This window comes from Triturus cristatus, chromosome 5_1, assembly GCF_964204655.1.
Source record: "Triturus cristatus chromosome 5_1, aTriCri1.1, whole genome shotgun sequence".
Taxonomy (NCBI): domain Eukaryota; kingdom Metazoa; phylum Chordata; class Amphibia; order Caudata; family Salamandridae; genus Triturus; species Triturus cristatus.
Window position 1 is genome coordinate 769831431 of NC_140587.1, and position 12535 is coordinate 769843965.

The window sequence follows — 12535 nt, forward strand, 5'->3', positions numbered from 1 at the left end:
GAGCCCGCACTACCTGGCAAAACAGTGTAAAGCTTTGGAAGTTTTTGTTCTCCACAGAGCTCCACCATTATATTTCTCTGGAGAGCAGGCAAGACTAACCCTTCACAAGGTTAAAAAAAACAACATCTACTATTCGATTGCCCCTACTACATGTAACTTGTTTTGGTTCAATCTTCTGGAAGTTCCAATTCTCTTGCAATTTATATAAAGCCGTGATAAACTCTGTCTATACATATATATTTTTTATTGCTTTGTTGTCTTGGTTGTATATGTTCTGACACTTTATTGTTTCTATTTTGTACATTAAACTACACAACATTTGCTGTTTCCATTTTCTTGTATTGCACAGTTCAATTTGTAACATGTGCAGATTCCTTGTTGTAATGATTTGTTCTACATGAAAAGAAACCCTTTCTATGAGCTAGACTGAAACAGCAAGTGAACAGACTACAGTAGGTTCACAAAGGTGAAGTGTCATGAGGTCTGAACCAGCAGAGGACCCCAAGAGTGTCACACTGAGAAACGCCCCCTAAATCAATGTAGTAAAACTAGGAGCCCAATTTCAGATGAACAGATCAGGACAGGAAGGGGCTTACTGAAAAGGAAGAATCTGGTGAGCAGAGTGGTACATATCGTAAAGAAATGGTAACATAAGATATATATGGGCTGGAAAACGACCCAAAGGGCAATTGCGTACATTGCAGCATATCAATTTGTCATGCACAATTTACTTGACTGAATTATCATCAAAGATGGGGTACTAAGTCAAAACAAATGGCACAGTTTCATCACCTGCAGTTTTGTAGAAAGTGCAAAGTAATGTAAAAATGACTTGAAGGCTTACAAGGACATTTATGTGATGCATGTAGACTTGGGCTCTGAACACGAGCCAATGGTGACTCACCTTTCTCTGGGATGAAAAACTCAAAAGCTCTCTTGGTTTTACCTTTATGAAGTCATCGCCACATTCCCTGGAGCTGCCCAGAGTGAGCTCTAACCACTGAGCCAATGTACCTATACCTATCCAGGTTAGAATTCCATCAATGCTAGCGAGGCTTCTAGTCTCCCTTGGGGTGAAAAGTTCAAAGCATGGCTAAATTAGAGCTTCAGGCATCAGGGTCATAGGTTTGCATCAGAGCAAGATGGCTATATTGTCTGTGCTCAGCCCACTGAAGCAGTCTAAACAGATGGTCTAGAGGAACCAGCCCTGACAATTATGTTCTGCAAATAAGATGAGAGCAGCAGAGAGAGCCCCTGGAGAGTTGCTTCCTCTATGGAACCACCTATGCCATGAAAGAGCATCATATCATGTTTGGAGAGCATCTCCTCCTCCTTTCTGGCCTGAATATCTTGTCTTCCTTCAGGGGCGTTTTCCCTTTGTCTGGGGATAGTGAGCCCCTAGAATGTGATGTTCTATGCCTGCAGTATCACTATGCTCAGCACACCCTGGTGGGTTTCCCACTGGTCGGAACTGGCTGGTCAGCAAAGGACTGGTCAGAGTGACATTGATGAGCAGAAACCCCGTATGGGTGGTTGCTCACACTGGAAACAGGAATACAGGGTGCTATGGAGAGTTGATGGTCAAACGGAGGGTAGAAAGTGAACCAAGGGGGGAAAGAGCAGCATGGGCCTTGGCACAGAACTGAGACAGAGGTACTTTGCTGAGATCACAAAAACATGTCTTTAGGGTTACAGGCAGGAGATGTTTTTCTAGTCAACCTGAGGGAGTCATGTTATGTTTCTTTTTGGACGTAGAAACTAGAGTGCCACTTGGCTCTCTTCCTAATGATGAGAACGATCCAGAATATCAAAATTCTCAAGGTTAGACCTCTCCTTGATGGGCATCATTTTATACTGTTTTGGAACTCAATTTCGGGTATTTTATGTTGTAATCATGACTGCTGTGTGGCTGGACAGAATTGCCGCTGATGAGCGGTGGTGGTAGGGACTGATGGGTTTTAGGCATAATTGAAAGACATTAGAATGTATTGACATACCACGGGATGACAACTTGTTGCTCGACGCAACAGTTAGTAACAACGGGGCTTCACTTTTAGCTCTGGATAGGATTATTATTTTATGTGCTTCTTTCTTACCCTCAAGACAACATAGTATATATGCTTTAGTAATTTACTCACATAACTGTTAATCACCAATTAAGGGTGGACAAGCAAAGAACACAGCTGTTTAAAAACAAGCTCAAGGACGCCTGAAACACTTTTTGGTTGCTGCCCTACCCATGCTGAAACTACTGATCTAAGCTGTTGCGTACCCAGGGAGGATTCTTTAAGCTCCAGGGGACCGGCTAGGCTCCTCTGAGGTGGAAAGATTACAGGATAGCCAAAGTGGAGCTCCAGGATGTTGACACCTTCTGGTATCAACTTTAGAACCTTGTTTTACTATAGATTCAAGCTGAGATCTTGGGGAAGGAGAGGACATGTTCCTTGTGTGACTAGGATAAATGTACTTGGTCCAAACTTTTTAGGAATAACAAAGAAGACATCATCTCATTTAGGCCAATTGGTTTTATCAGAAATAAATACTGATTTTGATATATGGGCAACAGTAAATAGAAAAAGTATTAATATTCAGTACTGATGATCGTTGAGAACCTGAAATCTAAATAATAAGTCAGAGACAGACTTTGATTTGCAGCAGATCCCTTTTATGTAAATGGTAACATTCAAGAGACCACGTGGAAAAGAAGGGAGAAATATTTAGCTGCAATTATAGATAAATAATAATTTTTAATTGATGCTGACTTCAGAAATCCCAGCATGTATTTGGACATTTTTAATCATAGACAATACTTAACCTCAGAGTTAAACGCAAACAAGACTTACCTATATTCATAACAAATGACTGCAGGGTTTAAATCTGGGTTACTGATAAACAAAATACCAGGAGAAATCGAAAATATTATGACCGGGAGCGATTTTCCTTTGCGGGTGCACAGTTCTTGGAGTCACTGTAAGGTCCCCAAATCTCTCTGAAGCAAAAAGTTATAAAGATGGCTCAGTTAGAACCTTAGAAAACCTTCAACCACCTCACTGCCATTAATTATGAGCTCTAATTAGCAATCTGCGATGAATGTCCCTCCATAGGGCATAGTTTCACCACCTCAAAGGATACATAGTCCTGTTGGAGTTACAGGAAACTTTTTAAGACCATTTGTGGGGCTACCCCTGAAACTGGACTCTCACCACGTACCAATGCAGGACTCTCAGTCTCAGCCCAGGGCAGAGCTCCAGTATTCCCAGTAGAACTCAGAGGTCCTTCTTTTCAAAAGTACTCAGCACTGCAAAGTTAGTGATTCAGGAGGCCCTCAAGTATAATGCAGAGTGTTGTTCTGTTGGTCTGTTCTAGTGTAAGTCGTTGACTGCGCTAATCAACATGATGAGAGTCCAGAACTGGCTGCAACACTACTAGGACTTATTCCAAGCTATCCCTGCCATAAATCCCGAGGACCCTTCTTACCAAACTCCAAATAGAATACAAAGTGCAACCAGGCCATCTGATCAACAATCTGAATTTACGCAACAGAACTAAAGGGTGAGACATGATGGGCGAGTTGCTTGGGAAAAACGGATGAAAGCTCATTGAAGTTTTTTATCCAGTCAGAAAAATAAGGAGATTAGTCACACTGCAAGTGTGTCTCATCTCTGCCTCCTATGTTATTTGGATTATAAGAGAACCAAGCTACCTTTATTCCAATCCTTGTGGGCAGTGTGACAAAGACCTGCCGAACATCCCCTATGGCCCACATCATTTTCCCGTTCCTGCATGTATTCTAGTTTGCCCACAACGCCCTGATTTCTGGCCTACACTGAGAATCTTCAGATGCCTGTCCCACAAAGAGATATAGCTCACTAAACATGCAAAGGACATCTCAGACTAACCCACTTACTAGAGGAAGATAATGCTGAGGTAGAGCTCTCCGAGGCCTGTTGGGCCTTTGGTTCGATGCCTCTAAAGGTGATTAACAGTGACCAAAAGAAGGTACCTGTTCCTATTCAAAGAAACCACTCATGAAGTGTTGCTACTGACACCTAGGCTTTCCTAGGCAAATGGATCATACCAAGACAGGTTTGGCTCCACAATATCTTCAGAGACCTCTGGAGTTGTTGGTCTGGAAGGTGCGATCACTAATCAAATTAAGTGGCCTTTATTAAGGTCAGGGGAAGCTCCTCTGGGCCAGCTGGGGAATTACAGGAACGTTCCAGGTTCAAGGTTTGCGACCAGGGCAAATTTGGGTTTCCTGAAAATGCAGTTGCAAAAAATTGGTTTATTTGTTGAAAGGGGTGGAAGGCCCACTCAAATAATAAACACAATACTTGTCGGGTGAACCACCAAAGCCACTAAATAAACCTGTGCTTAATTTAGAGGCAATGTGTAAAGTATTTATGCAACACTCAAACAGTAATAAATTCAAAACACAGCACAAATAAAATCCTGAACCAATTTAGAAAATAGTTGTTGGCTTAATGAGTAGGTCGTCGACGGTTGCTGTTTGGCATGAAGAGTCAGTCATCGCTGAAACTTTGTGCTGGCGGTTGCTAGGGACTGTGACAGTTGGCGCTGGATCTGGGAGCTGATGAGAAGAGCCAGTCTTCTCTGGAGATTTGCGTCAGTATGCATTACGGATGGGTGTTGGGTGACACGAGTAGTTTGTGAATGGTCGCAAAGAGTCCAAAAACATCTGGATCTTCACCTGGAGGTCAGGACTTGTGATTTGTGTGCAGGAATACTCTCTGATGAGTTCAGGATCTGAAGGGTTACTTCTTGGGGATCAGGACTTACTCCAGCACAGGTCAGCAACAGGGTTTAGGCAAGTTCAGGCCAGTTTAGTTGGTGCTGGTCAGCAGCGCAGTTGCAGGACAAGCCTCCGGAAGCTTGATGTGTCCTTGTAGCCCAAACAGGAGGTCTGCCAATTGACCCTTAGATTCACTTCTGGAAAGCCTGAGTACAAAGAAAGCAGGTCCAATCTTTCTTCAGACAACAAAGCAGTCCCTTTTCTGAATCTTCCACAGTTCTAGAGTGTTCTGATGAGATGTTCTGAAGGTGCCACTTTTACTCCAGTGGTAGCTTGTGGGTAGAGGAAGCTCCCTTTGTCTAACCTGCCCCCTTTCCTGGGTTTGGCTCCAAACTGTGTAGAATAACAAAGTGAAAGGAGGCCTAGGTGTGAGCTGCATTTGTCAGTGGCAGGATAGGCAGCCCTTGAAAATCAGGAAGGGGTGGGCAAAGCCCTGAGGCTAACATATGAAGTTCAGGAAGGCTGAGTACAAACCCCTCAGGACATCCTGCTGAGGAGAGAACAACCCTGCCCCACACTCAAGACCCTTTGTCCCCATGGCTGGAAAGAATATACAAAACACAACAGGAGAGCTATTCACAGTCATGTGACCCAGTACACTGGCAGAAAGACACATTTGGTTTAGGCAGAAACATTCCAAATTCCTAAAAGTAGCATTTTCAGAATTGCAATGTAAAATCTGGCATTACAGTTAAAGAGGGGTTTAGATTCCAATTCAAAGGAGTGGAAGAAGCATTTCTCTATCTGTTCCCAAAACTGGTTACCACTTATTAAGTGTAATAAGTGTAATAAAGTAAGTGTTATTCTATGAGAGAGATAGTCTTACAACAGTGAAAAAAGACTTTAGGAGTTTTTCACTGTCAGGACATGTAAACACTTGTCCTACTCTTCAAATACCATTCATCCTACCTAATGAGCCTTTAGGGCCTTACTTATAAGTATTGAAATGGAAGGTTTAGGCCTGGCAAAAGGTATAGTTTTCCAGGTCGATATCAGCAGTATAGAACTGCACTACAGGCTGCAGTGGCATGTTTTACAGTGCTACGTAAGTGGATTTTGACTGTTAGTTAATGGTGTCTGCACTCACCATGGAACATGTGCCACAGGGATCAACCACACATATTCTTATAGAAGGACATGACCAGGTGAAGTTATAGGTCCATGATGGTGACAGAGACGTTTAATGTGGTGCCTTTGGATTAGCCTATCATAGTGAGACATATTCTGCTGACTCCAGTTGAGAATAACACCACAGTTAATACTCATCTTGTCTCAGAAAAGCGAATGATTCCATCCAGGTTTGAGTTCCACGAAGCCCACATGAACATCGAGATACGTAATTTGAATCAATGATTGACTCGAGGACTCTCCCCTTAAGCTGAGATAATACAGTAAAGCGCTTCAGAGGACACACCAACTTGTCTTGGGTAGAAGTAGAAAAATCAAGATACGTTTGGGCTCAAGGGCCTTCAGGGTTGGTGCCCCAGGAAGTACCCACCAGTTAGCTACTTGAGGTGAGCTCCAAATGCTGCATAAAGCATTCAGACCTGTCCTGGTCTAAGGCATAATCTCCACACGCTCAGCAGGTACTTTCGTGGTTGGAGCAGATTGCGGACCAATTCAATGTGCCTGTGGCAAGCTGAAACAAAGCTTGTGTAGTGTTACAGGGAGCACCAAAGCTGTACTGAGCAGCAGGCAGAGTGACTTACCTTGCAGAAACAAACATGACGAATGTGCCTCGTGTTCAGTATGTTGATTTTAGGGAGATTGTGGAAAAGAAGGGCTCTCACTGTCCTTAAACAATGTATACCTCAACACACTTTTATGCTTCAGGGAGATTCAAAATACCTTTTCTGATTCTTGAAAATTTGCTGTCATTTTAATCTTGTTGGGAAAGACTGTTGCCATTTTCTGTGTTTTTAATGGGTTTGGGGCTACATGTGCTGGACAATGATTTTGTTCCTAGGCCCTCAAGAATAATCCTTTGAGGACATTTTACATAGAGATGCAAACGCACAGGACATAATTCGGCTGGATTACATTATGTACATTCTGCACTGACAAATATAGAAAATAAGCAGCGCAAAAATGGCACATGCATAGACATGGGTCGGTTGAGCCAAAGTTGCTGAGCACTTGTACAATTCCCTTATTATGGCCTTTGGTGTTGTTTCTCTTCTGTTTTGCATTTGCGATGGTAACTCTTAAAAAACTGATTCGATTCTTAGAAAACCCCTTGGTTTGCCTACATATGGTTGAACATTAAAAGTTTACACTTACTCATTATAGAAGCTGTTTCCTCCACAACTACTGATGAAGTCAAAAGACTTGTCCAACGGTTTCTCCAGGAGAAGTTCATGTGTGTAGTTGTCGGCTGGGACTGCTAGAATGTGTCCCTGTTAATATAATCAGAAGATACAAGTCACTCATTCACATCGTATCAGCTTTGTCACACTTTAAAACTTGTACATGCCCCCTAGGTTAAGCTGTGCCCAAAGAGACAATCTGTGCAGCTGCATTTCTGATTTGCTAAATTTGCGAAAGCCTCTAGCAAGTGCACAGTTGTTTTGACTTATATGTTCCCTGAATAACATTTGAATTGGACATGTTTATTATATGTTTGGGAAAGGCAAGAGGCCCATTTTCTCCTCTGTATACATGTACATGAAAACTGTTAAGCCCTGTGTAAGAAGGGATGCATTTAGTATGGAGAGCATAGAATAAGGAAGGTAGACAAATGAGACCATACTAAAGTTTATGTGGGCATAAATGTGAGGAACAAATAAGACAGATTTATTTAGTGTGTAACAAGTGTGATTTAATTATAGTGTGTGTGATGTGTGAAATGTGCTGTTAACTGTTGTGTGAATGATATTACATCTTCATTGCTGCAGGCGTTGTGGTTGAGGATGAATGAAACTCTGTTGAAGTGCATACAGTTTAAATATATGAAGCTGTGTGATTGCTGGAGAGTGAGAATCCATTAAGGTAAATGAGGTCAGTGATAAGGGAAATGAACGATGATGCTCAGTATCCTCTTAAATAGGAATATGCATAGGGTTTGCATAAGAACAATTTCGTACAAGCTTGGTGAGACTATGGGCCCAATTTAGAGTTTGTCAGACAGGGTACTCTGTTGCAAATGTGACGAAGTACCTTATCCACCAATGCCTCGGTCCACCCGCCTCATTTAGAGATGGACAGTGTTATGTCCTACCTTAGTGTTTGTGGTTTGTGCTAAGCTGTTGTGTGTTACCTTTAAGGTTGAGGGTGAGCGTGCTTGGAATGCCACTAGGTGAGTGGGATTCGGGTTCGGGGGCAGTTACGGTTGGACTGGGGACTGAATGGAAGTGTATCATGGCGCTCACCTGTTTCATGCATATTTGCTTTGTGGAATAAAGGATTTATCTACAATCTGGTGATCTCTCATTCACAACAATTGGCGACGAGGATGGGATCCGAACCCATGCGTGCAAAGCACAATTATTCGTTAGTTTATTTTTTTTTTGTGTTGTCTGTTCGTTAGTTGTTTTGTGTCTTGGTTGTTTGGTTTATTTGCTTTTGTTTATTAAGGAGGGGGGATGTGTTATGTCCTACCTTAGTGTTTGTGGTTTGTGCTAAGCTGTTGTGTGTTACCTTTAAGGTTGAGGGTGAGCGTGCTTGGAATGCCACTAGGTGAGTGGGATTCGGGTTCAGGGGCAGTTACGGTTGGACTGGGGACTGAATGGAAGTGTATCCTGGCGCTCACCTGTTTCATGCATATTTGCTTTGTGGAATAAAGGATTTATCTACAATCTGGTGATCTCTCATGCACAACAGACAGACTTTAGGATTTTGGTCAAAGGATCCCCTGTTGGCTCGGTCGACTGAAAACCTGCTCTGACAGTCTGACCAAGTAGGGGCTGTTGGAGGAAGGACATTACACCGTCTGCCCAATTTTAGTTTAATTAATTTTCTTGTCTGTCGCTGCCAGGAAAAAAGTAACGGTGAGGGACAGAAAACAAAATAATGAACCCCCACATCCTAGGAGAAAACGTCAAGTCGCAGGTGTGCTATGAGAGTTTGTTTTTAGAAAAACAAAAAGGTTTTGAAATGTTTGGTGAACAGTTTTCAAAAATGAAGGCGGACATCACACCATGCATTTTGTACATTGATTGGTACCACCCTAACGACGCTTAATTTCAATGTCAGCGATGACTGCCGGGCCAGTTGTCATATAAATTTGGGGGAAGATAGTGCATTAGGATGGTGTAGATAATGTCCTCAGCCACCCTGATGAACAGAGTACAGTACGTCAAATCTTAAAACAAGTTCTATACTTATTTGTAGACATATAACGATATAGGTAATACTATGTGTCTCGGAAAATAAGAATCTAGTGAGATATGGAATGATTGGGACTATTTTCATTGATACGATGTTTGTTGTGTAGTAAACTAGGGACACCTTATTGAGAAAATATGTTTCCATCAAAGAAGAGAATAAACAAGACTTCTTTAACGCATTTTAATATGCTCAAATGTTTTGTTAACACTCTAATAAATGCTTGACAAAAAGGTACTTAATGTGATGATGAGAATGAGCATGTGAAGTAGGTGAATGGATAGTTGGCTCCACCAGTGAGTTGGCTTGCAGTTTGATAGGTAGCAGATCAGTAGGTAATGCCATTTGCTTTGGTGAAATTCCCAGACTTTTTCACCTTTTTATGTATATGTTTTTGCTTCCGTTGTGGTCTGATTTTTTTAGAACAGTGCTTTTTGCGAACTGACCTACGTACTAATAAGTCAATTCCTAAAATACCGAATCGTAGTGGGTCACAATTTGACATATCTCATGAATATTGTGGAGGGAAGTTGCAAATTGTGATTCACTATGATTTGCATCCACTTCAGGGATAGTGGCCTAGTGGGGACAGCAGGCCACCATGTTTGTGAATGCTCTTAAATAATTTATAATACATTAGTGCCATAACTGGAAACCTTGCACTAGAATCCAAAGGTAATTCTCCATTTTCGGTCATCTTCTGTCCCATAGATTTCACCTGGTGACGTGTCCGATGAGAGAGATGTATATATGTATTTGTGTTAGTACATACTTAGCTGGGTAGGTGTTGGGAGATTGTGTAAATCATGTGGAGGTTCACTTTGAATTACATTTTACATATTTATAACTGCATTTCAAATATTTAAATTTTTATTCAGTCATAGGGAGAATAAGTGGTTTGCTGAGAACCATATGATTTTTCTGTCAAGTACTAACGCCTGGCTTCCAACCTAGGATGAAAAGGCTCCAGAGTTGGCAGTTTCAGCCACTGGACTTCAGCGTTAGCACCTCACCACTATTAACCTCCGCCGAATAGGGAATTTTACTAGACTTGCAATAGAGGTCTAAACCTTTAAGTGCAGTCAGTTATATAATACATACATAAATGTATGGTCTAGATCTAAAAATATTTTGGCAATTTTTAAATATAATTTAATATAGGCGGGACTGACAAATACATCTCACAGAGTCTAAAGTCTAAACACCCACTTTGCTCTGCTGAAAATCATGTTAAAATTAGGGGTAGGCGTAACTGCCGTAATTCTCTCTAGTATAATTACTGCAAAATTAATCATAATTATGTGTAATTGTGCGCAAAGTGTAATCCAGAATTTAGCGTTATTTTTTGTGTGCCAAATGCACCCTTTCATCCAAAATAATGGCCCAAGGATGCATTTTACAATAGGAAAATAGCACTACATGCTACAAGACACAAACAGCAGTAGCCAGCAGATGCTCATTCTCTCCTGGGGCTGGATGTACAAAACATTTTTCCAGTTGCAAACGGCCAAATTAGCAGAATCTGGTTGATTGCCACCGGAAAAATGTTTTTTCAAATGTATAAAATGTGATTCATTAACTTGTTACCGAATCACATTTTGCATTTGCGATTCGGTATTTGGAAAGGGCGTGTTTAGAGCGTCCCTTATAAATACCGAATCGGTATGGTATGTATTATGGTTTTGCAACTGAATTCCAGTCGCAAAACAGTAATACTTTACCACCAGTTTACAACTGGTGGTAACCCATTTCCAAAGTGGAAGCATCCCAAAGGACCCCTTACCCTTTGAGAATGTAAATAAAACTATTTTTAGGAGCAGGAAGTGGTCACACGGACCACTGCCTACTCTTAATAAATCGAACTGCAAAGTTTTTTTTACATTTTTAAATGCATCCAATTTTCCTTAGAGCAAAATGGCTGAATTAAAAAAAACAGTCACAGACATGGTGGTCTGCTGACTTCAGCAGGCCACCATACCTGTGATGACTGTGATTCCTAATGGGTTGCAAATTACGACCTACCTCATTAACATGCATGAGGTTGGTCTATTTGCGACCCACTAGGAATCACTAATGAAACTCAAAAGAGTTTCATACATTAGGAATACCGATTTCCTAATTGCGGTTCAGAGAGTCTCGCGTTTGGAAATCGGTGTTCTAATGTTAGTACATCTAGCCCGTAGTCCGTTGTTCCTGTGCTCCTGTGGTAGGATTTTTGTCCCAATTTATTCTTAATTACACAAGCTGGCGTAATCGCCTAAATTAATGAATTTCAGATCACAAGAGTAATGTGTAATTACTCCGGCTATTCTGGCCTAGTTAAAATTTCTCCCAGCACTAATTAAAATGTTATCATTTGAGCTAAAGCATTATTTAAGAACAATGAAACTGTTTTAATAAAAATAAATGGTTATGACATTTGACATTGTATGAGTGGATTAAAATCACATGCAGTCGGTAGTTAACTTACCAGAACCAGTGTTTTCCCATCAGGGACTTTCACAGTGACAGAAAGCTCCGGGTTTGTTACGTCGAGGGCAATACGGTGCTCTGCAATCACCTGGTCGCGACATCCAAACACATGAGGACAAAACGAAGCATTGAAGAAACCTGTAGGTATGGTAAAGCCATATTTATAAGACAGCATAAAGAAAGGGGAGAGAAACCTACAGGAACTGTAAAGCCACGCTGATGAGACTGTTCATTGAAAGGTGAGAGAAACCTGAAGGCGCCGTAAAGATACACTTATGAGACAGCTCATAAAAATAAATAGATTAAAAGTGGAAGACAGAAAGCTCGAAAGGGAGAGAGAAAAAAGGAGAGAGGAAGGAAGAAAGTGAGAAAGAGAGAAAGATAACAAACTAGAGAGAGAGAAAGAAATAGAATGGGCGGAGGAACAGACAGAGTGTGATGGAGAGTTAAAGAGAGCTATATGGGAAGAAAGATAGCAGATAACACAGAGTGTAGGGGAGGAAAAGCAAAACAATTACAAATAGGAAGAAAACGTGTTTAAATGTTTGCTGTCCTAGAGAAGCTGGCCTAGAGAGGAGCTTGTATAACAATATGCTTATTTTAGTAGATGTACTTATAGCCCAGACACGTGTATTTACGAAAAGTACATTTATTACATAAATCACACTAAAAGATGCTAAATGAAAATGATACAAACTCAGTCTTGACTGTTTAAGAGTCATTGAGACCACAGATGCATGGACGTTTCAAGTCATGATAAAAAAATGTGGGTAAGATAAGTGGTATATAAAATGTAACGAAGCATAAGAGTGGTCAGGACACCTAAGAATGCTGGTCCATTTCTTTACAGGCTAAGCAAAAGGAGTGCTTGGGCCAGTTTGTAAATTATTTTCAGACTTAAGTATTATTTCAAGAAAGGATAGCTAA

At 41.1% G+C, this 12535-nt stretch overlaps 1 protein-coding gene across 1 annotated transcript in view; it reads right to left on the reverse strand.

Annotated features, from left to right (window-relative positions):
• LAMA3 (laminin subunit alpha 3) overlaps nucleotides 1-12535 on the reverse strand; it is an 881606-nt gene that overhangs the window by 288942 nt on the left and 580129 nt on the right. The window contains exons 35-36 of the mRNA XM_085605753.1: nucleotides 11607-11746; nucleotides 7094-7209 (exon numbers count right to left, since the gene is read on the reverse strand). Coding sequence (XP_085461879.1) covers nucleotides 7094-7209; nucleotides 11607-11746 — 256 coding nt within the window. The remainder of the gene's footprint in view (nucleotides 1-7093; nucleotides 7210-11606; nucleotides 11747-12535) is intronic.